Source organism: Chaetura pelagica, unplaced genomic scaffold (genome assembly GCF_000747805.2).
Source record: "Chaetura pelagica isolate M959 unplaced genomic scaffold, ChaPel_1.0 scaffold138, whole genome shotgun sequence".
Taxonomy (NCBI): domain Eukaryota; kingdom Metazoa; phylum Chordata; class Aves; order Apodiformes; family Apodidae; genus Chaetura; species Chaetura pelagica.
The window spans coordinates 5,552,673-5,579,569 of NW_009954215.1; the positions used below are offsets into that span (position 1 = coordinate 5,552,673).

Consider the following 26,897-nt stretch of genomic DNA (forward strand, 5'->3'; position numbering starts at 1 on the left):
TCCTGGGGGGTACGAGGAGACAAACAGGGCCCCGTAGTCACAGTATGAAAATCATGTCAGGAGGCAGCTGCAAGTAAAACAATTTTCAAAAGTTGGCAGCAATCCATTTGTATAAATGCTTTCTGATGATCAGATGAAGGATATGCTACCAGACCCAGAAAAAACAAATATGGTCACTTCTCCTCTGCCTTACCATTATTACACCACATGACACCCAGCTGTGGTACAGAATACTCCTGCCAAGGCACAGATTCAAGCTGAGTTGCAACCAGTAGCTAATTTTAATTGGGTTTTTGTTTTTATTTTATTTTAAAGCAGCTTTGAAAACTTTTAAAGGTTGTCTCTCTCTGAAGTACCTCCTGTGCCCTCCTCTTGCTTATCAAGCAGAGGTGCTCACGTTGACAAAGAGCTGCCCTCAAATCAGTCCCATCCATTGTGGTGTCCAGGGGCTCTAGCTGAAGTGTCCAGGAAAGGAGAAACCCTTCCCTCAAAGGGAACCTGAATCTTGAGCCTGTGCTGTAGAACTGGCCCACACTTCTTCTACAGTGCTGCCCTGGTCTGGTGTCAATGTTCTGTAGGCTCACAGAAAACATCCTGCAGTGGCAAATTGTTACCTAGCCCCTCAGCTCTCTTAGGACAGTACTGGGGAACAGGTAATTACTCATTTAGATGCCAGCCCTACATGTACTGTTGCAGAAATTACATTTGCTGGCTTTTTAAATTATTATTAATGAAATCCGAGTACTTTTATTGCTGGCTAATTAGACACAGCTCACCTCTGTCACAGGAAGCCCCATGCAGCCCTCTTCAAATAACCCACCACAGAAATGGCTTTTACAGTGCAGCTGAGAGGACACCACACTGGGGGTTACTCTGGACCAACAAGAACATTTATAGAATCTTTACAAAAAATAATAAAAACTACACACCAACCATCTTTGTCATTTTTCTTACATCCCAATTTGGACATCCCACAGATGTCATTAGGAAGGATGGCAGAGGCAGGAGGAGAAAGAGGGTTGCAGACCCCCAACCATTTGCATCTCCTGAGTTGCAAACTTACAGAATTATTCACTCTTCCTTTTGCAGGAGAGTTCTAAAAAGGGAGAAGCCAATGAAAATATCAAGATCAACCTAAAAGTGTACAGCAGTTGACAGCCTACTCACATTTTTCTGACTTTGCTGATATGTTCAGCTATCTCTCACTGCACAATAAAATCTGCCACTGAACCACAGCATTCAGGACAGCATCAGATTCCCCAATCTTAATATCCTGTGATGTGCATTGCACTAGTAAGATTTTAAGTAACCTATGCTTAAAGAAACTGATCTGTCAATTACTGCTTCCTGCAGATGGCTCTCATTCCAATTCAATTTGATTCATATAAAAGTAATTACTGCTGCCTTTTTGGGCATCATCAGATTAATAAATGTGTGAAGCAGGAGACAAGTTTTATTAAGGTTCCAGTTTTATTATTTCAAAAATACTGCTTGTTATTCTAACTCTGGCTAGAAAGCTTTGACCGCTCCCTGGAGCTAATTGATTAATAATCATTGCCAAGTGCATTGTAAATTTTAATTTTGGCTTTGGCTGACTAGACTAAATGATTTCCTAGAGCTATGAAACTACTCACCACTATTTAGAGTATTTGGGCACTGGATGAATAGTTTGAGCATATTTGAGGAAGTGAACAGGGCTGTTATTTCTCCCGGATCTAAATTTTATGAGAGAGAAAACATAAAACCTTCCTTTTGCACTTCTGCCATGTCAGGAATGCAGTCTGAATGGAAGAAGATGGGTGAGTACAAAATGCCTTTTCACCAGTTCAGAAGATGGGTTAAGGATGGGATGGCTGGCATCAGAGCCAGGCACTAGGGAAGGAGTTTGGGGAGCTGGGGGAGAGCAGATCTCAGAGCCTGGGAGGACAACGCTCTGCCTCATACTCCTTCAACAAAGCCTGACTGCAAATGAATTTTTATGGAAATAAAGTAAACAATCCCTGCTTGTAGTTTGAAAATATTGAGAGGTAGTTTGTTGTGGCACTTGCATGTGTAATTATTCTGGTTTTACGTGACCTGGATAGTGCACAAGTCTTCCTCAAGGCAAATGGAAAAGGTCAAAGTGCCTATGTGAGGTGCTGAGCACTTGCAACTTCACTGAGCAGTGAAGGTTTCTAGTTCCTGTCAAGATACAGTCCTGAAGCAGACTGGGCTGTTATTACAGAGTTCTGCTTCTGAATCTCCCTCATCTCTCTCACATGGTTTCTGAAAGTCATTTCAGATGAAATTATATATCAAAGCTGCTTATTTATTCAATTAGATGCAACTTCTTTTGTATAATATTTGGGATAGACAAAAGCTGGATCTCAATGAGAAATATCTAATGGCTGCATTTAATAAACTGTTAAGAAAATTCATTTAATACTAAATTTTATTTTACTGGAAATGAGAGTCATTAAGAAAGGATGCATTAAATATTCTTAACTAGGTTTGGAAATAAAGTCACTATTTTACAGGAAGGAGAACCAGGCAAAGAAACCTTAACTATTGTTACCCCAATATTTATGGACTTAACACATGTAATATTGTTTTCCTGATCTGAGGAAGCAATTCACAGCACAATGGTTAATTACTGCTCATGCAATTTCTAGCTCTAACAACATATATGTGAAAAATGGATGAGGAATCTTAAAAATACAAGATAATATGCAGGAGAAAAATCTTATCTATGTGACTGAGAATTAAAGTGCTGCCCAAAATTTCCAGCTGGCTAAGTCAGGAATTTTTGTCCCTAGTTTTCCCAACAGCAATTCAGTTGAATGAAGCTGCTATGATCATTTGCAGCAATACTACAAAAGGCCACAACTGCAAGGAGAGCCCAGTCAGGGAAGATAGGAACCTCTCCCTAAGTGGACAGAAGGGTTTGGAATACTAATCCATACATTCCATCCCCACCCAGAGATCAGTTTAGTTGCCAGTGGCCTTTGGGAATGTCTTGAGATGCCACAGTGGAAAAAAAAATTCCATGCAAACTCCTCTTGTGAAATAAGGAATTGAGAAAAATCCTACAGGTCTGTTGGGACCAGAGGTTGGTAAAGGGCCAAAGAAAACAGAGCCTGTGTTCAGATGAGAAGAAAATTATATCTAGCTCCCCTCATGTCACTTGCTTTAAAGGAGACCTTCAGATAGTACGAGGACTTTGATGAGTCACAAACTTTGTCACTGTTTAATTTATCCATCTAAAAAATGGGGTAATATAACAATTTCTCAAAAGCTGTCAAAACAAGAACGAATAAATTTGTGTCAAACTATTTTTCATTTATTTTGTCAAAATACAGCCATGATATGCTATCAGGAAAGGTATGATGGAAAAGCAAATTACCATTATTATGACAGGGAGAAGATAGAGACAATATTTTTTACAAAACAAAAATAAAAATCCTTTTAAATATGAGGCTGGTTAGTCAATAACATCTTTTCCAGCTGATCCTGTACATGATAGATGTCAGATGAAAGGATTTGTGAATTCATGTTAATGATGCTATTAAATACAGCATTTCCCTATGAGAATGTTTGAACCAAATGCCCAAGTAAATATTTTGACAGCTTTGTTTCACACTGAAAAAATAGTAGAAGCAAAAAGAGACAGAAGGTTTCAAAGTAAATCATCTGCAGCTTTCACTGAAATACACTTTGAGATGAGTACTTGTGGTCTTCCATAAAAGTAACTCAAAGATTTAGAAAGATGAATTCTTTGATTTGGAGCCATAAAGTAGGATTAGAGTTTCCTAATCAATTTCTCCCTTTTTGTTTAAATTTAGTGACCATTTATGGTTATGGAAATTTCCAGAAGAAATCTCTTTCCTCTGCCATAAACTAAACAGGACAATAAGCAGATCTGAAAAGATAGAACAGAAAATGTAGCATGGACATGAGCTTGCCTTGCTTTCTCCTCTTAAGCCATACATTAGCCCTAAGGAAAGGGCTAAGAAAGCTACTCCAAAACCATTCCCTATAGAAAGGATTTTATCCAGAATGATATTAATAGCTAAACCATAAGAGCTTTGGTTCCGGGAAGGACATGTCTGTCTGGCTGCTTTTCCAAAGCTTACTTGAATGAGTTCCCTCAGAAGCATTTACTAATTCAGCTGGAAAATCATGCAATTGTTGATTGTTTCTAAAACTTCTTATTTCTGAATGAGCTGAAAATACCACTGAAATATCTGCAGCCTCTGAGAACTTCTACATAAAACTAAGCTTAATAGTTTTAGAACCCAACACTTCAGGATTTTCAAAGCAATCACCTGCTTTGCCTCTAGGAGCTGGAATTGCTTACACAGCAGGCTAGGAATTACAAAAGGCATCAAAACTTATCTTGAAGTACCTAGGATCTTCACAACTTGATACACCAGCATGGAGAGAACCTGCTAGAAATGACCAAAATTGTTTTTAAAAAGTAGTTCTGTCCATCTGGAGCATTTCCAGGATAGTATTACAGATACCCAGAACATATTCCTACAGTTCATTTTCTTCCCAGAAACTCTTGGTAAAAATAGCAAAGATTGACTCTGAGCTACTTAAAGTTGTTCTTACTTTTTGGTTGCTGTTTTTAGAATCATGTAGTAAATAGTAGTATTATTTGTCAGCATTAGGTTAACTGACAAGTTTATCTCCAGTAACAGCTAAAGAAGTCTCAGTGTCTGCTCTGGCACTGGAAGTGGTGTAATTTCTAAATTAGCTCTGTGCAGTGCCTAAGCTGATTTGCCCAGAGCCATGACCTCTTCATTCAGGCTCATCTGGGTGTTAACCTGGTTATTCAGCTCCCAGACCTGAGACACCTTCCTCTGTTCAGAACACAGACATCTCTTCAACCATCTGGATTGCAAAGCTGGACTGGCATGGAAGAGCTGCAGACCAAAATTCCTACCTTCCTGGTGGGTTTTTTTTGTGAGCCTTTTTCAGGCAAAGCCTGGATCACTCAGTCAGGATAACTGTCATACTTATAGGTGGGAAAAAAGAGGCAAGATAAAAGTAAGGAACAGTAATCTGCATAAACTCACTAAATTAAAAGTAAGATGTTAGTGTTCTTCTTGCAGAGCAGTGAAATCTTATTAGAACCATCAAAAGCAGCTAATCCACCAAGAAGTTAAAAATTGTTTAAAAGCAGCTCCTGCCCAATATGACATCCTGTGGATGTCATGTGGGGGTTAGAAAAACACTGGCATGGTTCCAACACAGTTCTACATATCACTTGCCACCAAGATACAGCAAAGTGAATCCAGAAGTCAATGAGTGTATCATAGGGACTGGAAATCACCAAGCTGGGCTGCTGTCAGACATCTTGATCAAACAGGGAAAAGCTGCATGGTGCTATTACCCAGAGTGTAACGTGACATGCCCAGAATCCTAAATGCATAGCTTGAATAATCAGATGATAATGACAACACTAACATCTGGAATTGTATATCATAAAGCTGACTCTGACACTGTAGGGTATCTGACTTGCTGCAGCCAGGCTGAAGCAGGATGAGAAGCACTGTCCCTTCTACAGTCAGTGAAAAAGTTATTATAGGTACAGAATCACAGAAGCATCTTGATTAGAAAAGACCCTCAAGATCATGGAGTCCAACCATTAACCTAACACTGACAAGTCTTTAACTAAACCATAGCACTTAGTACTAGGTCTATATGACTCTTAAATACCTCCAGGGATTCTGACTCAACCACTGCCCTGGGCAGCCTTGATAAGCCTTTCAGTGAAGAAATTCAATAGTTGGCATAGTCATGCCAACACTCTCATTAAAACAGAACAATTTTTACTGTGCAGCAAATTAAATGTGAAATCTCAATGTAGTTTGAGATGGATTCAAAGATTAATCCAATGTTGTTGCCAATAAACCAAAGCCAGAGAGACAGGGAGCAGGAAGGAATCGCAGCCTCTGAGTCTCTTCTGCGTGAAGCTGGAAGGCAGCTCCAGTAAATCAGTGTGTTTGCTGCCAGGCCTTGCCTTTCCAGAACGATCACAGATGCAGAAGTTCAAAGAAGAGCAATAGAGCAGATCAGTGTCTGGAAGGACTTGCAAAGATGGAGGATTATGGAGGTACCACTTCCTTGAAGTAGCAATGTGATTGAGAAAACCCATCCAGCTACATGAAGGATCTAAACACCAGGACAGGGAGAAGTTATTTACAACATGTGGAGCAATACAATGGTTTAGAAAACCTTGCTCAATAACAGGTCCAACACGGTAGAAGAATTTTTCTGCTTCATATATATAAGAGCAAGCTTCTTCATATAAGAGCAAACTTTGCCTTCTACAGACGATAATATGCCTAAGTTTACAGAATAGCCCTAAGCAGCACCAAATCTGTCGAGGGAATATGTCCTCTCCAGCTACCCCCAACAGGAATAACTGCTGGCATACTAGTACCCTAAAAATAGGAAAGGTGTGGGCGTTGCAACAGAGAGCTTTGTAGAGCTTCTGAGTAATGCTGGGGCTGCTAGGGAACTGCAAACAAACCAACGTGGCTTCATCACATACCATGGGGTGCTGAAGTTATACAAGGGTGTGTAGGATAGTGATAAAGTAACTCACTCTTTGTAAGATGAGACTCCTTCTCTCTGCCACAATCAGAGACAGTGGCTGCCTTTAGAACGGGGAACATCTGTCCAACTATTAACATCCATTAGAAAGCATTTGGTTTTACAGACATGCTGATTTAGGTCAAGGAGTGGAATCCCACTTAGACACAGGTCAGGCCCTGGCAGAAATTACAAGTCAAGCAATACAGAAAGTTGGAGAAGTGCTAAAACAAATTCACTGATCTCTAGAGTACTAGGAAAAGTGCAAGCCTTTGATATCACATAGTAGCCAGTGCCTGCCCAATGTCATTCACATGAAATACAGCTGCAGAACAATGCCAAATGTAAATTTATGCTGTATCTGACTCTCTGGATTCGTGAGGCTTCTTATGGAACTAGTGAATGCAACACAATTACTAAAAGCATGTATGAATAGATTAATTATATCCATAGTTAACGCTTGCCCCAGAACCACTTAGAAATATCCGTATGGTTACTAAAGCAAAACTAACCTCCATCACTATTCTCCTAGTCTTTGAGGAAAAGCTGCTCTTTCAAGACACCTTCAAGCCCCGGTTGTTGAACAGAAATTAGCAACATTGCTGTGTCTAATCACAATAGTTTCTCTTGAGTTCATACACCATTTTTGCTACTGACTGATTGAGATTCATTACTTGAGCAGTTCTTTGACAGTTCATGATATTCAAGATAACTGATGAGCTTTTATATATGCTACACCTTCCTATGAGGAAGGAAACTCATTCTCCACCCTGGGAGGTGGAGGAAGGAGAAATGACACTAAATGCTAATGCTTGTGGCTATTAAACCCAAGGAGTTGGTTTCTGGAGAGAGAAAAATAATGTGTGTTTACATTTCTAGTGCATCAGTTACTCTTAATATCTAAAAGCTTAAGCCACTGATGATGAAACATCAACACCAGTGCCAAGTTCGAAATTAATAAAGATTAAGGCCAGCAGCAATGAGAATTATTTAAAGTTCAGAATCAAACATTAGGAGTCATCGCTGACCGTGGCTATAAAAAGACAAACTATGAGAGGAAAAATGGCTTAAAAATGTTAGGGATCAATGAAACAAACTAAATCTGACACAAGCACACTCAATGCACCTTAAATTTAGAAACTCTTTTTCAACATTAATTGAGTGTGGCCGTGTTTGTGCAGAAGCTCTCTCAATATTGTCACCTGGTCATACGTGCAGTAGGATCAATGTTTTTGTAGTTTTCTGAAGGGACAATTCATCTCAGCTGTTGGGCCTCAAATGTTACTGCCTTCTTTACAGCTCAGGACAAGCTTCCAGTGGTTCCTTCAAAAATCAGAAAACTCCTAGATGCTAACCCTGAATGAACACTAAGCTACCTGTTAATGCCTTTCTCCAGCTGGTCTCCACTCCAGTAGAGTAGAAACTCTATATAATTTATACTTACTATTTTTATTTATAATATATATATCTGTATAATATATATATCTGTATAATACAATTTAAAAATATCCAAATATATGCTTACAGCAACACGCAGATTTCTGTATTCTTCAACAGGAAGAACAATGTTTCAGCTTTAAAATCAATGCTTGGCACTGTTTGTAATAAAGTTTGACCCAGGCCTGGGCTCTGTTTTCATTCTGCAAACACAGCAGATAAACAACTGCCCTGGGTTGTGCACTGCCACTGTGCTCAGCAAAAAACACCTTGTGTTCTGCACAGTCAGACTGTGAAATTCTGACTGTCTCTAACTTTTGTGTTTCTGTAATGTGCCCTTGATTTGTTTTATTCCTGTAAGCATCTTTTCTTCTTTAAAGAAATTTCTGAATCTCACCTAACTTTAAATTAGAGATGAGGAAAGTAAGAGCTATAAAGAAAACTGAAAAGCCAATACCTTGGGGAACATTCTGGTGACATATATTACTAGAATAACATAAATCATTACAGAAAGAAATTAAATGTTCGCCAGCAGCTTATTTCTTAAATTTTAACATGTGATAAATAATATTGCAAGGCTTAGGTAATTCACAGCAATAACCATACAACAATATTCTATATTACTTCTACCTAAGATGACATCAGTCTTGGAATTCCAGACTTTTAGTGACAGTTTTTCAGATCTGTCTGTTCCTTTGATGAGGGATGGAGAAAACCTTATGTGCAGATCCATATAGCAATGAACTTTCCAAGCCAAACACAAGAGCAGAAATGTTTCTATGGATGAGTAGCTTGCCAAGACAAACAAGTTCTGCCAACATTTTAACACCACAGAAGGTCAGTTAGATTATAATTAAATCTAATTACCATTTTCATGAATTGCAACATCTTTTCATTTGAAGGCACTTTAATGCTCAGAGAAAAGGATGAATTTTTATTTTATATTCTCCAAGAATCAAAGTAATGAGACATTCTAATCTTGCCTTTAAACCTGAATCATCACTTACCATCAGAAAGAAAAAAAGCATCATCAGAAGGAAGAGATTTGTGCAGTTTACCAAACACTAATACTTCCTCACTCCTGCTTTTCCCTACTCATCTACAGTAATTTTACAGGGTTGTTTTCTCTTTTGTTCAGTATCCCTCCAATGTGTTTTTTTTCATGATTTCACAATTTCTTGTTTTCCTTCTCATCATTTTATAACCTTTCTGCTTCCCTTTTTACTTTAGCTATGTGGTTTTGATCTTCTCTGTATCTTCAGACCTCCCTCTCTGCTGCCCCAGCAAGTGGGAGGATCTGACAGCAAGAGACTTCCCTGTTTCCACAGTCATGCTGTGGTTGCTGTGCTAGACAGAACTGCACTGGGAAACTGCCTGAGCTTATCTCAGCATGGGAAAAGGTGAGATAAAAACTGGTGAAGCAAAGACATTTTAGTTCTCTCCACTTCCTATTCCCACAGGCCAACAGAAGGTGAGAGAGCTAAAAAAAACAGGAACCATTTGGTTTCTTCTCTGTTGAGCGTGCAAAATGTGGTGCCTGTCCTGGTCTCACTCAAATGAGGAAACAGCTGGAAAGCCTGGGCTGCCTAAGTCACCCAGGTCACAGGGGAATCCCTTCAGCACCCTGAGGTCCAGCTGCAAGCAGCAGTTTGGTAGTTGGCATCAGCTGCTGTTCCATGTGGCCACCTCACATGCATAGAACCATAAAATCATAGACTGGTTTGGGTTGCAAGGGACCTTAAAGATCGTCTAGTTCAGCCTTCCCACATGGGCAGGAACACCAACTAGACTAGGGGCCCAAGCCCCACCCAACCAGGCCTCAAACACTTACAGGGAGGGGGCTTCCTGGGAAACCTGTGCCAGTCTTTGTGGGCAAAAAAAGCCTCTCAGTTACCAGGACAGTCCTCCAGCACCAGGATAATTTGACCTCTCTGGAGGCTGCCAAAGCATCAAGGACGATTTGTTTCCAGACTCAGCTAACAAACCTAGAAAAGCAGAAGAACTGGTCAGCTTGCAGCACGCTGCACCCAGCAGTGGGGAAGGTCACAAAGCCCCCAGCAGTCCCCAGCAGCAGGGACACCCAGCAGCAGAGCTTTCAAAGCCACCACAGCTTTCTGTGCCATGTCCCCCTGAGCAGAGCTGGGCTCTGCTGCTCTCAGAGGTGCCAGGACAGGTAGCAGCATTTAGCTGTCCTGCCCCCCCACACTGCCCCTTTACTGCCTCCTCATCAGTGCTCTCTTCATTAACTTGTTCTGACTTAAAGGATGAGGCACATCTCTGTGAAAGTCACCTTGTGCCTCAGTAAAGAGAGCAGAGCTGCCTGTGGGCTGCCCTGCCACTTCCGTTTGGTTTTTCCCATGGCACATACAAGGCTATTGCAGAAGCAGGGATGCCCAGGCACAGGACCCCCTAACCGCACAGGAACTAACTGTATTTAATTCCTCCAAATAACATTTTGCTATTTTCCTGTGACCTTACTGCCTGAAACAGAAATGTGTTCTCCTGGTGAAGAATTTCACACACAGAGAAGATGATTCTGCACTCTGAGGGAACTACTGCCTCTGAAAATCTGTATGTCCTACAAAATCAGTCAGATTTTCCCTTGCATGTGAAAAAAAATATAAAAAAACCTTTCACTGAATATTAACATTTTACTTTTAAAGTTATCTAACCAAATTTCACTAAAACAAATTCAATATTTTCCTGTCCAAGGCTAAAGCCTCAGACAGTTGTGCTCTCATCCTGTGAATAGTTTCTTAATAAATAAGACCAAGAGTTTTAGTTATCCTATGGTACTTCAAGTTCCACCTGTCCTACAGGAGATTCACGAGTCATCAGGGAATTCAGATGCCACCTCACTTAGGAACTCTTATGTCACGTAAGGCTTTTTGTTGTAGGTGGGGCAATAAACCCACAGCACCTTTTTGTTGACTTCCAATTATATTAATCTCTTGTATAGATAAGATTAACTTCTCCTCCCACATATTATTCATACCTGCAGCCCTAGAAAAATACACATAGGCTGAAATCCCTGACCCCCTGAAATTGCTGGGGGTTTTGCAATGGGCTTCCAGAGCTTGGGTTTTAGTTTCTATCCCCCAGCTAATATATTACTTCTCTAAGTAATTTCAATCCAGTTGTTTCTTTTTCCAGTCTTGCTGGGTTGGAAAAACATCTGAGGTGTAAAGAGGACTAAGCTATTTTTCTGTAATTTTCAAGGGTGCAAGATGGACCCAGCCCATTTGGGGTTAGAAGGGAGTCCATGGTTATGTTTGTTTGGCAGTTCATCATCATAGAACTATCCCTGCTAAGTCTACAAAATTCTAATTGTTGCTCAAATAAGCCCTCACAACCTATTGCTGCACCTACAGCCCTTGGACTCTGTATTACAAGACCAAATGACATGGCAGGTTTACTATTTCAAGGTAATTTGGTACAGGCTAAGTGAGGCACTAGTCAAACTTGTTCAAATATTAGTTCAAATCCAGTTTTGTGTTCTCTCACATGAGAAGGCAAAAATCCATACAGATAACAGTTGAATATCAAGCAAAAACCCACAGCTTGTTCCTTGGCTTTCCAAATCTGAAACCCATTATCTAGAGATCCACCACTTACTAGCACACATACCAGAGTGCAGCCTGAGCAGATGGTTCAAAGCTAACTGTCAATCTGTTTGCAGTTCAAAACAGTGGTGAACTCCTCCAGCTGTTTTCCAGATCAAAAATATGATTGTCATTTTGCTATCGCTGCGTGCTGAGGGTTATGTAACAAAAATGCACATGTCCCTCTGCCTGGAATGCAACTAATTTCCTCCCTCCCCACTGAGAGTGGTAACTAACAATTCAGACAGTCTGGATGCTTCAGTTTTGAGCACGGCCAGGGATGCAACCATGTGGTAACCCACTACTTGTAACAGTTTCTGGAGGTCTTACAGAGAGGGGATACCTTGCAGTTTGGAAAAAAAAGAAAAAAAAATAAACATGATCATCCTGTTTATACGTGGACCTCTTGCTGTCTGTAGGGTACTGTGAATGCCTTGCTGTAGATCTTTAGTTTAACCATAGGCTCTACTTTATGTTGGAATTTTAAGTATTCTAAATAAGTGTGCTAACTAGATGAAGTAATTGTTTCCAAAATGAAATTAGCCACTATACTGGCTGTGTACTTTGGTATGCAGAAATAAAGCATTGTACACTATTAACTTTAAAACAGTGGCATGAGCCTATCTTAATTTACAAATATCCAAACATCATGCAGGCAGTTAAATCCAGCCTCCAGAAAGCTTAACCACTTCATTCAATTTGCTCATATCAAGAGAACAACCCCTTTGCCTAGAAAGTGCACTCAAGAAACAAAACAAATGCAATTTCCTCAATGCAATCTTTAATGCAATGTGTCTTTCATCTTTGCAAGTGCAGCTAACCCAGGGTATTTATATGCCAACTATAAGGACTTCAGGACAGGAGCTGTGTTTCTATAAATGTTTGCACCTACTTACCATCTCTCAGTTGTTCCTGTGATATGAACACAACAGGGTGACCAACTCTAAACTAGGGCGTCTACTGAGATGAAACATTAACTTAGTACTTAACTACAGCAATTTCCCTTCGTGTGTTATTACCTGATTCAGCTTGTTCTGGATTTCTGGCACAGTTTACAGCTAACTTCTGTAGCAGCACCTGCAGTGGTTTTATGATTCTTACCTGGTTAAATAGGCCAGAGCCAGCTCAGATCCTGATGGCTTTTTAGGTTCCACCTTTTTAGTAGAGATCCCAGCTTCCCTCATCAGCTGTTTTTCCTTCTTCTTACGTTCTTTTTTCAATTTTCTTTCCAGTTTCCTCCTTTCTTCTGCAGTAAGTTCTTCCTCTTCTTCTGTAGACTGAAACAATTCACATTTAATAAAGTGTTTATATTTCTGGAGAAAAGTGAACAAAATATGCACAAACGCAACTGAAGGGCACAAGTAAATTTTAAGACCAGAAGTTTTAAGCTTCATAATTTTATTGTTGACTGTATTTCAGTCACCTCCCTAGTCAATTCACAGAGCTGTAAATACTGCACTTGCAGTAATCTGCAGAACTGCCCTCTCTAGTTGATAATACCTTTCTCAGCAGTAATCTGAGCACCTTCTAGCTCATATCTAAAAGCATCATATCTACAATTTGTTGTGCTGTTTGTTCTCCTATACTCAAACTAGAGGGGAAAATGTGAACAGCAGAGGCTGTTTTATAGTGGAGAAAAGGTTTGGATTTTTAAATTTTTTTTATTATTTTTTTTTTTAGCATATGCACATTTAATGGGAGAAGGAGGGTTTCCTTAAGATCCTTAATTCTGGGGACTATTTGTTCTATAACCTCACACTTCCTTGGTCTGACAAAACCTGTCTGCTGCACAGCAGCTTCATCTCCATTATGCTAAATGAGATTTTCATCCAATGACTTTCATCCAAGACCTCTTGGAAATCTTTTAGCAATCTCAAATCAACATTTGCATGATTTGCAATCCACATTTACACATACAGCTCACAAAGGGCATCCAAACCCCTGTGTACTTCAGGACAGAGGAAGGCTTTGAACACTATGAAGCCATCTCTGCTGTGCAACTTCTCAATTAAAACTGAGCAATGAAGAAAGTATGAAATTCTGCAAACAAGACTCTTACACCGTATTGGTCTTGTTTTTAGATATTTCCAAGTCCAGGAGTGAAGAGGTGGTGCTAATTCTTAGCTTATATGATAGCTACAGATCTCACACTGTCCCAAACAGAACTTGTTGTCATCACAGTTTAAGGAACTGGTGCTGCTTAACCACTTCCACAAGTCAGGCACTGGGATAAAATGCAGGCTAAAGTTATGCACAAGGACCATTTCAAAATCACCAGCTCTTCCAAGCTAAGAAATCCAGTAGTAAAAATACTAGAAGTATTAGTTCTTATGATGAGCTCAGGGTTTTTAGCCCATTTGCTGTGCTGTCCTACTTCCCTACTATCATCCAGACATGATGCTAATTTCCATCATTCTTGCTGGCAATTCAAGCAAAGGGTGGCTAAACAAGGAATACCTGAACGCAATCTTAATTACCAAAGACACCTACTGAAGACTAAACATTTGTTCAGTGTCAAATCATGTTTCATCTAAGTTTACTCTGATTCATATTTTCATCTATTTACAAAGACCAAAAAGGGGCAAGAAAGCAGAAATTAGAATAAATGGGAGTGAGGCAGTAAAGAGGATAGGCTTGGGTTTTTTTGTTTGTTTACTTTTAAGCTGTTTTTATGGAAAAGCCAGCATTCCTGTGCAAACACATGCAAAAAAGCAGCATATGTTGCATTTGTATAGATGTTTTATAACTCATGCTGAGAATAAAATAATATTTAGGGTGAAGGTAGGTACGTAATCGTTATACAGGAAACAACGTTTTCATTTGAAAAAGCCACCCTGGTACTTACTACAATAACAATCCAGCCACACAAAGCCCAGGAAAACACTGAGGGTGGTCATTTATAGAGTGTTTGTAAAAGATCACTACAGCAGCTGTCCAACAGACGACACACTACAGTTAATCTTCTTTTAAAAATAATGTAATGAATTTGTTTACTTTTCTGTGAGCCATGAAGCTTTCAAATAAAGTGACTGTGGCACATCATTAGAGCCCGCCTGATAAAGAGGCCTCTGCTTCTTCATACTTACAGTAAATGCATATCTCTCTACCTTCCCTTCCCCCCACATTCCTTGCATTATCAAAAAGCTTTTTATCCCCCTCCTTGGCGGCTCCATTAAAAACAAAACAAGTTGCTCTCTCCTTGGGAGTCCCAATGGAAATACCAAGCCCTAACAACATTTGTTTCCAGCATCACCATTGATGCACCATGGGCAACCTGAAACAAGGGCTCTGTTCTTCCTACAGGGCTGCTGCTGTTCTGGGAGTGAAAGACTCAGGATTTACAGCTGGAGGTACCTTCTGCTGGCCCACAGCATCATCCAAGGAAAATCAGATCCATCAGGCTTCTGTTTGGGATGCCCAGGACACATGCTGCAAAAGTGCTTGCAACTTTACAGCTCAAACTACTTTTCTAGTTGCAACTCTACTTTTATCCATCCACATCAACATCCTTAATCTAGTTGTAGTACCACAACCTGCCTGCGATTGTTTTTTTCTGTTGAAAACCTCAGGTTCTGTTTGTTTCATAAAATACCTACATTTGGTGGGTATTCTTCACTGAAGCTGAGGACAGTTTTATTGCAATTTTAGAAAAAAATACCCCAACACAATCAAAACCAACCTTCCCCAAAACCTGGGACTCAAAAGAAAACAAACCCAAACCTTTCACTGGAATTTAAAGCCTAGCTGTATTTATTTTAACTCAGATGATCTGTTATGATACTCTACTGATGGACCTCTTCTTCCTTTAAATCAACAACTTTATTTTTCATTTCTTTTCCCCCTGAACCATTAGTGTCACCATTGTTTCTGAAAGATACGTCCAAAGTTTGTGAGGCATTTGAATTAAGAGTTTTAGTATTATGTCACTACTTACATTTTAAAAACCTAACCAACAGAACTTCATTGTTTGGAGGTCATAAATATTCCATGTTGTCTCCTTCTATATTTACAAAGTGACATCACAATTTGTAGTGCCACAATTTAGTCTTGACTACAACATTGTAAAGTCCACATTTGAGCATGTCAGACACTTGTTTATTGATGTGATAAATTTAAACCACATGCATACAGGAAAACACAACACTTGCTTATTTGCAAAGCCTGCTGAGAGCTACCACACCACCTTGGATTGTAGGCTCATTAGATCTCAATCTAAACAAGGTCAGGCTAGGTCAGTACACTTGAATGAATGACATTCAGAGCAGAGCCAGTGGCTTCTCATGATTAAGGAGGTGGGAGTCTTCCACTTGGAAACTTTCCAGAAGGCCTGAAAAGGTGCTAAAAGGGATATTGCCACTGGATGCCATATTTTCAATAAAAGACAGACCCCCAAATCTTTAACACTTACACTCATAAAAATCCATCTCATCCTGGCAAGGGCATGGAGATGTGAGCTCAGACATCTTCAAGCAAAGACCAAAGGTCACACTGTAGTGTGTCTATCTGCATGCAAAATCTGTGACTGCCAATACAGCACCTTTCAGCTGTACTGTATTCCTGAATTGTGTGTAAACACAGTAATATACTGTAAGTGGGCTGAAGCATCTCATTCAAAATATCTGGAGGGTTTGGTTGCAGCAGCTTTAGATACCACTGAAAGTTTTCCATTATTCTTTGTAATCTGGGAGTATTGCACAACTTTAAAACCTTTTGCAAGTCTTTAGAAATCATAAAAGGGAAGCCATCTCAAACCAAAGTAAAGCATCTATTAAAGCAGTGTTGCTAAGCAATTTAGAACAGAGAAAAATAACTATAACTACAAGAGAAACTGGAAAGGGCAGAAAGATGTACAAAAGCAGGATTTCTTGAAGGTATCTGACCCTTTTTTTCTGCAGCAAGAGTGGCAAAACCAAACAGGTTTAGTTTTTCAGAGACTGCATCTGCATTAAAACTGCCAGAGGACTGTGAACAATGATAGCTGTGCAGCCAGAACCAAGGCAGTACTAGCAGCAAACTAATTGTATTGTGTTTCAGCAGAGCAGTAAGTACATTTTTTAATTTGCTTCCAGATTTAGTTAACCAAAGGTTCTTGATTGCCTCATGCTTGAGTGGAGTTGAAGACACCTTCTAAAGATTCTGTTCCTCCTCCTCACTCATCACTGTTTCAAAGACACATTTGCATCCCTAGTTGTCTGTTGCCAGGATAGAATAAGGTTGACAAAGAGTCATAAGCTCTGAAGAGTTGCCACAATGAGCCCAATACTCATTTATTACAAATTTGCCTTTGGGATTTGCTTGTGTAGTTCTGAACTTTCCGCCTGTTCAGGGGTTCAGCTTTGCTGCCAAACCTATAGCAGTAACCACAGTCCAAGCCGCAGCTCCAATTTTACTATTTATTAGTGCCAGTGGATCCAGTTCTGCCAAAAGCCAATAGACTTTTAACCTTTTCTACTACCAGAGCAACACAAATCTGTACAACAGCAAAGCAAGTAACACCAGAGATTCAGAGGAACAGATGATAATTTGACAAACAGCAACAAACGCATAAAGAGGGTGTCAGATTTTTGAAACCCAAAGAGAAGGATGGGGAAATGGATGATACAGCTTGTTTCATAGTAGGAGCATTGTATTGTCTTGTTTGTTCATTAAGCTCATGTTATTTCATAACTTTGAATACAGAGAAATGTCAAAGGGGACTTTGTTCACTGACCAACAACTGACGAGCAGCTACCGACCTGTCATGTCACAGCTTCTGCTCACAAGCAGCCTTTTGCCCCAGAAATGCTCCATGCATGATATCAGCATGCAAAATGTTCTGTTTCTGTCTTACACAATACATATGAACCCAGATAAATAACTGGCCATCTGCCAGCTTAAAAACAAAAAGCAGAATCTATAAACACAGTTCAAAACTTACAAAGAAGAAAGACTGGCAAATCCTTAGATGCAAGGTTCATAAAAGACTGACAAATGATTTACTGTCTGAGGCTTGCCAAAGAACTGTGCCCCAACTACAGCTATAGAATTGGAATAAAATAGATCATGGCCATATTGAATTTAAATAACTATTTTCAGTCATTTAGCACCTTATGAAAAGAAGTATGACCAGACAGGGCATATGATATTTCCTTACCACGCAGAAAGCAAATTTTGAATGAAAAGTAGCATTTGCAGAAGTACACCTCCTTACATCATGCCTGTAGCACTTGCAGAGAAAGATTTTCCTTTAAAGCATACATTGCTGAAAGAAAAAATAAGTGTTCAAAAAAGCTAGGTGTTTCTAGAATCTCAACTCCACACAGCAAAAACACTGGGAATAACTTAAATTGATTTGGAAAGGTTTCTATAGATGCAACCCAGGCAGAAAAGCCTGAAACAAGTTCTGCAGGAAGCCAGATTTAAATAAGAACAAGCTTTTTCTTTCTGTTCCAGGAAAGGATTCTTTTAGTGGTCATGTAAATGTTTGGCTTTTTTTTAAAAAACAAAGTGTCCTTATGTACACAGCTATAGTACCTCACAAGCACAAGTCATCAAGTAACAATCTAAATTTGCAGCTGCAATTTAGAATAGTTGCACCTTTATCAGCTTGAAACTGGGCTTAATTTACAACTATGTGATCTTTATATGTTTCATAGATTTACATCCAGCACTGAAGAGCACTTCAAGTGTTATCATTAGGAACTGCTGAATAAGAATAAAATGAACAATTTACTAAATTAAATGAAAGCATTTATGGGAAAATAGAAAACACGATTTACAGAACCTAGCTTGTTGAATTCCACTTTATAGATTGTTTTCTCCTATAAAATACATACTGTAGCAGATTAAGCTTTAAGGCATAAATTAGTACCATATTTTATGTCTCCTTTTTCTCCACCAGTATCACAGTCCTGAACACAACTGAAATATTCAAGCAACCACGACAACTGCAGGCTTGGGAAATGCAGTTTTGCTTCATTTGCAACTACAGCACTGCCAGGAATGTTCACGTATTTGCTGAAGGATTTTGCTTACTCTCTTACCCTTAATTAAACTGTGTCAGCCAATCAGGAGAAGATGGAATTAAAAAAAAAAAAAAGAAACAGAAAAAGGAAACCCCTCAGAAATCATTTGTATCCACATCCCTGTGGCTTACACACAGCCCTTTTAACCCCTCCACAAAAACACACAGAGAGGAATTTTAATAGAAGGAGAAGGCGACTGTCCCAGCACTCAGTGTTTTCATCCCCACCAAAGTCAACCTCTCTAGGGGTGCTGACAACCCCTTCCCAAGCTTAAAAGGGCTTTGGGCTGCGAGAGGAGGTAGAAGCAGAGCACAGGCTGGTTTGAGATCCTCGGTGAAGAATTAAAAAGAGAGGAAAGAAAAAGGAAAAAAAAAAGAAAAAGCCCAACACCACACAACCCCAAACCACGAGCTCGATCTCCTCCAATGAAAGAGGTACCACAGGGTGTAGGCAGGTTGCCAGGCGAGCTCGGCAGCGTGACCGCGCTGCATTGAGTTTCTTTAATGAAAGCCAGGAAAGAACACATTACACAGTGTTTCTTCTGCGAGCCAGCCTAGCCTCCAGTGATTGAAATCAATAAAAACAGTCGGCAAGGGGCCCAGTGGGGGAAGAGAGAAATCTCCACTACAGCATTCAGTTTGCTTTCCCACTTTCTCCCTCCCCCTCTAAAGTTAAACTCTGAAGATCACCATGACAAGCTACTTCGGTTCCAGCGCAGGGAAGAGGCTGGTGGGGATTTAAAGGAAGGGAGCGTTTGCCTTCCCCTCCCTGCCTTCCTTCTCCCCCCAGCGCAGAGGAAATGAAAGGCTTGTTTGGAATTTGAATCCTGCCTGGAAAAAACTTCATCGGACAAGTGCATCACTCTGCGTTTCAGGAAAGGGATGGATTTTACGGTCAGAGAATGCTAAAAGGTGAGAGGGGAAAGAAAAGCAGGAATCTGATTCAGCCAGAGCCCACGTACAGGCTAGGATGTCCACCCCAGCGGAGGGGACCTCTGAAGCTGTGGGAAGGACTGCAAGCAAGAGCCTGAGACCAGCTCCATCCGCATCCTAAAGTGGCTGAAACCTTAGGGAACACGTGACCGACGCCCCAACCCAGGTAAGGAGAAACAGCTTTTAACAATTCTCTGCACTGCATCTGAAACCTCCTGCCCCAGCCTCCGCAGGCTGCCCCGTGTCTGCCCGCGTTAACCTCAGGCAAGTTCACACTGAGCTTGTCCTGTCTGAAAGTGGTGTTGGGCCACTAATCCTCACTGAACTATAAAACATGCATAAAAGCCCTTTGTTTATCATTTTTGCACTGAATTTGCTGGTTGACAAGGTAGGACGGGACCATTGTGTAACTCCAGCCCCTCCAGAAAGAGCTCCTGCTCCAGGAGGGCCGACTCGGAGTAAGGAAACACCACTGACACCACACGCTGGAGCCGACTGTGATCTGAGAGAGTGCCAGTAATGAATTTCTAATATGATCCATATTTATCTATTTTATTTATGTATTTTAATCACCATAGCAGCCACATACAGTACATACTTGCACTGAGTTCCATGTGCTGATCTGCGCCACAAACTGCAGCAACTCCCCTGCACGGAGGTTGATCCGACTGTTTTGTCAAAAAGAGCTTTGCAATGACTTGTTAATACAGCCAAGGGGGGGTCTGGCACGTTGCTGAGGAATGACTGACAGGTTTGCCCAGCACACATCTATCCTGCCATTACCCTAATGCATGCAGTTTTTCTAAAGATAGCTGCATAAAAATGGGAAAGAGACAGAGCACAGCTGTAGATCACAACACCCTTCTCAGGATTTTGGCCAACTTCAGATGATTTATCTAGGCTTCAGTGAGGCACAAAGGGTGAAATCAAAGCTTGCCTTTTGCAAGGCAAGCAAAAGTGATTGTAGCTATACCTCTTCTCCAGCAGCAGCAGGGATTCACTGGGACAGACAATATATGGGTGCCTATGGAACAAGAGCAACCACACTTGTCCCCTCTGTGCTGGCCATCATTAGATGTTGAGAGCAACACACAGGATCCGTGCCAGAGAGAGCTGGGGAAGGACTGAATGCTTCCAGTTCCACTCAGGACCCCCAAGGGGATCTTTCAGCACCTCATTATCCCAAACCTGTAGGGTACAAACACAGTCCATGTGACTGATAGTAGCGAGAAGAGACTTCCCAGTGTCTCCTCCATTTCAGTACCACCAGGCAGAGTGCAGGAACTCAGTACAGCAAGTGCCTATCTATTTCTGCAGGTGCAAATGTTGCTCTTTCTTTGGAAAATGCAGCTTTTGAAGAGTGAATTTAATTTTTTTCTCATCATATGGAAATGGAAATGACCCACCCACGTAAAAAGTGACCTGGAAAACACCCCCCATGACCAAAAGGGACAGCTATTTTTGAATACAGGTTTCAGCGTTTTTAAAGCATGAACTGGTCTGATCAGGCTATGAAAATAACTGAGGCTATATTTAAACAGTAACAAGTTTTTATGCCAGTTTTATCAGTCTAATTTTGAAGTTCTTCATACAGAACAGTTGCAAAATTATAGCCAAAGATGTAATTAAAGAACAATAATTTACAATTCTAAAACAGAAAAGTTGTGATTCATAATAGAAAGATGGTCCCGTATGAGTTTTTAGACTTATCTACAAGACCCAAGATTCACCTCACTTTCCACAGTTTTCAAAATCTGTCCCATATTTTACGTCCCCTCTGCACAGATTGTTTGCAGAAACGACAGCACCTGCATAGTTTGGGAATCACAGCAATGACTCCCACACCAACCAACAAGTCTGTTTTGCGCTGCTTTTGGAGCTAGATTTATCCTGATGCAGAGGAACTCATTGAAGTCTTTACTTCAAGTTTAAAACAAGGAAAGCTTAGATGAGAATTAGACTTGCATCTCTTGCACTGACATTCTGACACGGATGTATAGCACTTGTACTGACGTTCTCAAGCTCAGGTGATGTTCCTCCTCATTACTCTCTCAGCAGAAAATAGTATCTTTAAAGTACAGCATTTTTGTTCATAGTGATGCATGTTTCAGAAGCTAAGTGGTATGAGTTTCTACAGCATTTACTGGTAATGTAATGTGTTCTTTTTCAAACACACCAAAGACAAAAAAAAGTGTCAAGTGTTTTCTTATTCAGAAGACATCCTGACCAAATACTGATATTTTAGCAGTTCTACCACAAGGAAAGACTTGTCAAAGTTTTTCAGTAATGCTAATTTTATTATTAAAGCAGATTTCCCAAACAGAGACTTGGTCCTTCAGACTCTTCCTCTAGAGTGGGGAGATCTGGAAGAATCCCACATTGCTTTGCTGAGTTGAATATAGCAAAATAAAACTAATCCCTTACATTTCTACTAGTCTTTATAGTCTCATATCATCAGGAGTACTTTGTCCTCAACAACAAATCTCACCTTCACCACATTCACGGGCTCCTAACAGTTCATGCCAATTGCCCTTACAGCAATATATGCTGGTAAGAGAGCTTTTGGAAAACAGCATACAAAGTTTTGTAACAGTTGGCAAAGTAAACTAAACATGCTTAAAGGTGGAAGGACAAATATGTTGTTGTCACCTTAATCTTTATGAAGGTAAAGAGCTGGAATTTTACAAAATAAGTTGAATGGCTATTCAAAAAATGTTGAAATTTAACAATAAATGGGCAAATATCAGGACCTGCTAAACACCTGGATAGCCATCTAGGGGTGAAACATAATATTTTTGTCTGCACTGGTCTAAAGAGTGTGCCCATCCCTTTCTAATGAACATGGTCTGACATTTCTTGAATACCGTAAAGCTTCAAAGTGCCTCCTTTCTTATTTATTCCAGTGGTTCCTGTTCACAGTACTGAATTCATTCAGCTGAGTATATTTAGTTTGCTGTTTCAAACTGGCAGATTCTCTGTAACATACCCATTTTGGCTCAAAAATGGAACATAATTAAACATACATCTGTGAGAAAGACTAGTGAAGCAGAAGACTAATTAAATGAAACATAAAGGCTTATCAATCCCTTACCATTCAAATAGGAATCCTTATGCTTTACTTAATAAATCACTTGGTAAAAACACAAAAAGCTATTAAAACCCCTCAAAAACTGAGTTCCTTTTTACCAGTAAATTGTCATTAGCTTCAGCTCCAGAGTTCAACAGGATGTGAATTAACATCCTGGTACATATCCTCTACTTTCAAACTCTGTGTTCTTCCATTCAATTAAAAGGAAAAGATACTATCTCAAAAAATTCCTATTCATTAATTCCTTATTTTAAAGCAACTGGTATCACTATACTTTGCTAAGATATTAAAAAAAAAAAAAAAGTTAAAGACTCCAGAATGTATTTCATACAAACATCTATTTAAATATCAACTTTGAATATTCAACTGCCCATGCACACATACGGGAACATGCAATTTTCAATTTGTGATGAACAAGACCCAAAAGGAGAAAGTTAAGAAAAAGGAGTGGGCAGGATTCATTTCTTTAGCAGAATGTGTTCATTTCATGATTCAATAACCCTTAAAATAGACACTCAGAGCAACACTCACAACACCAGCAGCCCTTCAACTGCCCTGCAAATTCAACATGACAACTGAGCCTAAGGGTATCAATAACCTCTACTCACATCTTGCCCCTTGATTTGCTTTACAATAGGAGAAATTGTTTGGGGAGACAGAGAATTGGACCCTAGGTTTGGTTATGAAAAAAAAAGCTTAACACAAACTCAGGAATTATGGACATTGCAGATTTTTGCATTTGACTTTATGCCCTGGGATAACCAGATATGGGTGACTAAGACAGTTATGTCCTGGGAAGTGATTATTCTTGTCAATATTTATACTTGCCATGAATAGATCTCTGAACACCTGCATGCAGAATCTGAACCTGTTTAAAGAAACAAGTACTATAACTTGTATCTGATGCACAGTTCAGTTCCCAGCAAACAACCTGTTCCCAGAAGTTTTGTCTGAAGGAGAAAGGCAAAGGAACAATGATTCTAAGAATTGCCATGAATTACACAGTCTAGCTTTCCTCCTGGTCTCCTTGCTGCTCTTCCAATGACAATGATCAAGTGCACGTAGTACTGCCTCACTGAATTTGACTGGCAGGCAGAATCTGAATATATTCTGTATCAGTTTGACATGATCTCCTGAAATTTCTTTTAAAAAATTCCATCATATTTTCAGCATTTTGAAAGTCACTGAAACTAAAGTCCATTTGTAAATTCTATTTATTTAGCAACACGTTACATCCTTTCAGTTCTTGTGAGCTCCCTGATAACTGTATAGCTATGATACCAAATCTCAAGCTCTCCTAATTCATCACACAGTCCTGGAACACTAAGAGGACATCTGGTTTTTATAGCATCAGGTGTGCCCTCATTATGCTTTTGTGAGGCAGAGTAGAAAATTTAAAAACAATTATGATTTAAGACCCTATATTAAAACCTGTCGTCTGTTTAGTAAAAATACTCCATAAAACCTGTTTGTATTTCAACAGACCACACTGAAGAATATCCTTATAAAAACAGCACAAAACAAGGTGGTGGTGTTCCCTTGTTTTGGAATTAAGGCACCTAACAAATGATCCCAAAATAAAATAATAAATAAATAGCTTATATATATTTGTAAAATCAATAGTAACATTTATGTGGATGGAATGTACAACTCATGTTAGTTTCAAGATCAAGCTTTACATGAAGAACTTACATTTTATATCTTTGATGAACCAAATATAAACACAGCAGTAAATCCACATAATTTTAAAGTTAAGTATGAAATGGGGTGGCTAATTACAGGTGGAATAATATGTGAAATACAAGAAAGGATGGAGCAACCCACTAACAGGAGGATTCAGGTTATCACATACTTGTTCTATTATGTATTTTTGCAGGGATCAAAAGAAAGAAAAGCTTTAGGGTAGGAAGAGCAAGGAACTGCTTCAACAGGGTAGCAAAGCAAAATGCACTGGAGATGGACATTAGACATTCAGACTGTCAAAGGTAAATGAATTGGTAAGGAAAAAAGAGTCAGCATTTCTATGGAAATGTTATGGGATAGTGGCTAGAGTGGAAAGAGATTGCAAAGCTTTGAAAGTGAATTAGTTTATGCTTGGCAGAAGAAAAAGAGAGCAAAGGAAAAGAGAGATTAATAGCAATTGGAAGGTTCATCTCCAGGGAAATTCTGATGTTCAAGAGATTTTTTAAAAATTCAACTATTCTGGAAAAAAGCCAAAATGCCAGAATTCTCTTTTGAATGGCAACAGAAAAGCTTCATATTTCTTTCTACTTGCAAAACAACAGTGTCATTTAAAACAGAAAAATAAAATTTAATTCAAAAATTAAATATTGTACCTTAACACGAGGCATTCCAGTATTATGTGAAATGAGGAAGTAGATCTCATACTTCTCTGTCGAAGATTAGAAGTCAAGATGGTTCCTAAAACACTTCAAATAAAATTGCAGTCTCCAAAAGAAAACCAATAAAATAAAGTCTGACAAAGAGAACTTCTGATTGCTTCCTTTTCTTTCTCAAAATTGCTTTAGAAAAGAGTAATTTCCCTTGGAATACTGGGAGCCAGAATTATACTGGAAGGTCTTATGGTAGAGATGGAGAGATGCCCTCCTGCCAGTGACACAGGCAACATGGTTACTGAAATGGGAAGGAGAACAGGGAACATTGGAAAGGTCAGAGAAGCCAGGAAAGTCACCCCCTTGTTTTCTTTCAGCATAGCAAAGACAAGGCATTATACTTCCTGCACAGGATTCTTACAGATTCTCTGGATGAACTCTTCATTTCTTTAGTGCTTTCATAAAGTCTAGAAATGACCCTTAAAAACTTCAATTAATTGCCTTTAAAAAATCCAAAGCAGTTTCAAAGCACTGACTTATCTGCCACTGTACCTGACCAACCCAGCATCCAGTACAAATTTACCATAAATTCCAACTTTCAAGTTGTAAACAGGAGCATGATTCATACTTCTTTTTTTTTTTTTTTGTACCTTTACACCCAGATCTTAGACATGGGATACAACTGGAAATGAAAGATAATAATCTGATTCATCAAACACTCCTGACAACTTCCATGACAGGAAATGTAGTTGATGTTGGCAGCTTTAAGGCAAACTTTGCAACTTGCCCAGAGTAACATAAATTTAAACCAATTGTGAAATTTCTCTGCTTAAAAATTCCTAACTTTCAGGCACCTGTTCAGCACAATATATCCCAGAACTACTTTTTCTCCCTGCGTGCAGTACATATTCATGTCTACACACATAAAATAAAAAATGGCTATAGCTCCTAAAGCCTCCAACTGGATAAACATTCCCAAACTAATTTGTTTTGCATGTTAGCTCTTCTGCACATTTGTGCCTGCCCTATTTAGCTGCAATGAACATGGCCCAATGAGGCAATCAGAGCTGAGAGCCATTGCTGCCTACATCCCACCCAGGGCCTTCTGCACTCCCTGCCTCTTTCAGAGAGCCCTTGGCTCAGGAAATATGGCAACAAACCCTAAAGTTCTGCTGTACTTGGCAAAACATACATGACAGAATCATCCAACAAGGTGGAAATTTGCTCAAAGATAGATAATAATAATAATAAAAAAATAAAATCAAAGGACCTTAAAGAGTTAGCCATTATGCTGTTCAGTCCCCAAAGGTGATACAGCTCCTCTCTTGTTCTAGATTTGTCACATCAATTTTTAAATACATTAAGTACTTGATATCTTAAATCCACTATACCTTATAGGTGTAGAAATAGAAAGGAATAGAAAGAAAGGAATAGAAAATATGAAATAAATTGTTGAAAGAACTTGGACATTATTCAAGAGTTTTCTGTCATGAGAGATTACCCTGATCACAATGCTGATAGACCTGGGCCCTGCAGCTTCCACCCAAAGTAAAGCTGAGCTGAGCTGCCAGAGAAATTCTACAGGAGCGAAAAACATCAAGGAAAACTCCAAGTAGTAGGTAATACAGTTTCCATAACATTTTTCAGCTCCCAACTGGTAGTTACTTTAGAGAATCTGAGGGTTCAGAAAGGTACCAGACTGTGTTTTAACTACTGTAATTAACAGAACACTTCTGGTCTATGCTTTCTAATGTTTAGATGTGAGATTCTAGTTGCAATTCTAAATTTCATGGTTTTTTAAGCATCAGCAGAGCCTTCTATTACTACACAGCTGGGCTGTGCTGAGCCACGGGCAAAATATTGTGGTTAGTAGGTCTTATATGTTCATTTATCTGATGACTAAGCTGAGATGTAATTTT

The 26,897-nt window shown here is 39.5% G+C and overlaps 1 protein-coding gene across 1 annotated transcript in view; it reads right to left on the bottom strand.

The window, feature by feature from the left end:
- LOC104393816 (chromosome unknown open reading frame, human C7orf50) overlaps positions 1–26,897 on the bottom strand; it is a 42,125-nt gene that overhangs the window by 11,518 nt on the left and 3,710 nt on the right. The window contains exon 2 of the mRNA XM_010003338.1: positions 12,723–12,898. Coding sequence (XP_010001640.1) covers positions 12,723–12,898 — 176 coding nt within the window. The remainder of the gene's footprint in view (positions 1–12,722; positions 12,899–26,897) is intronic.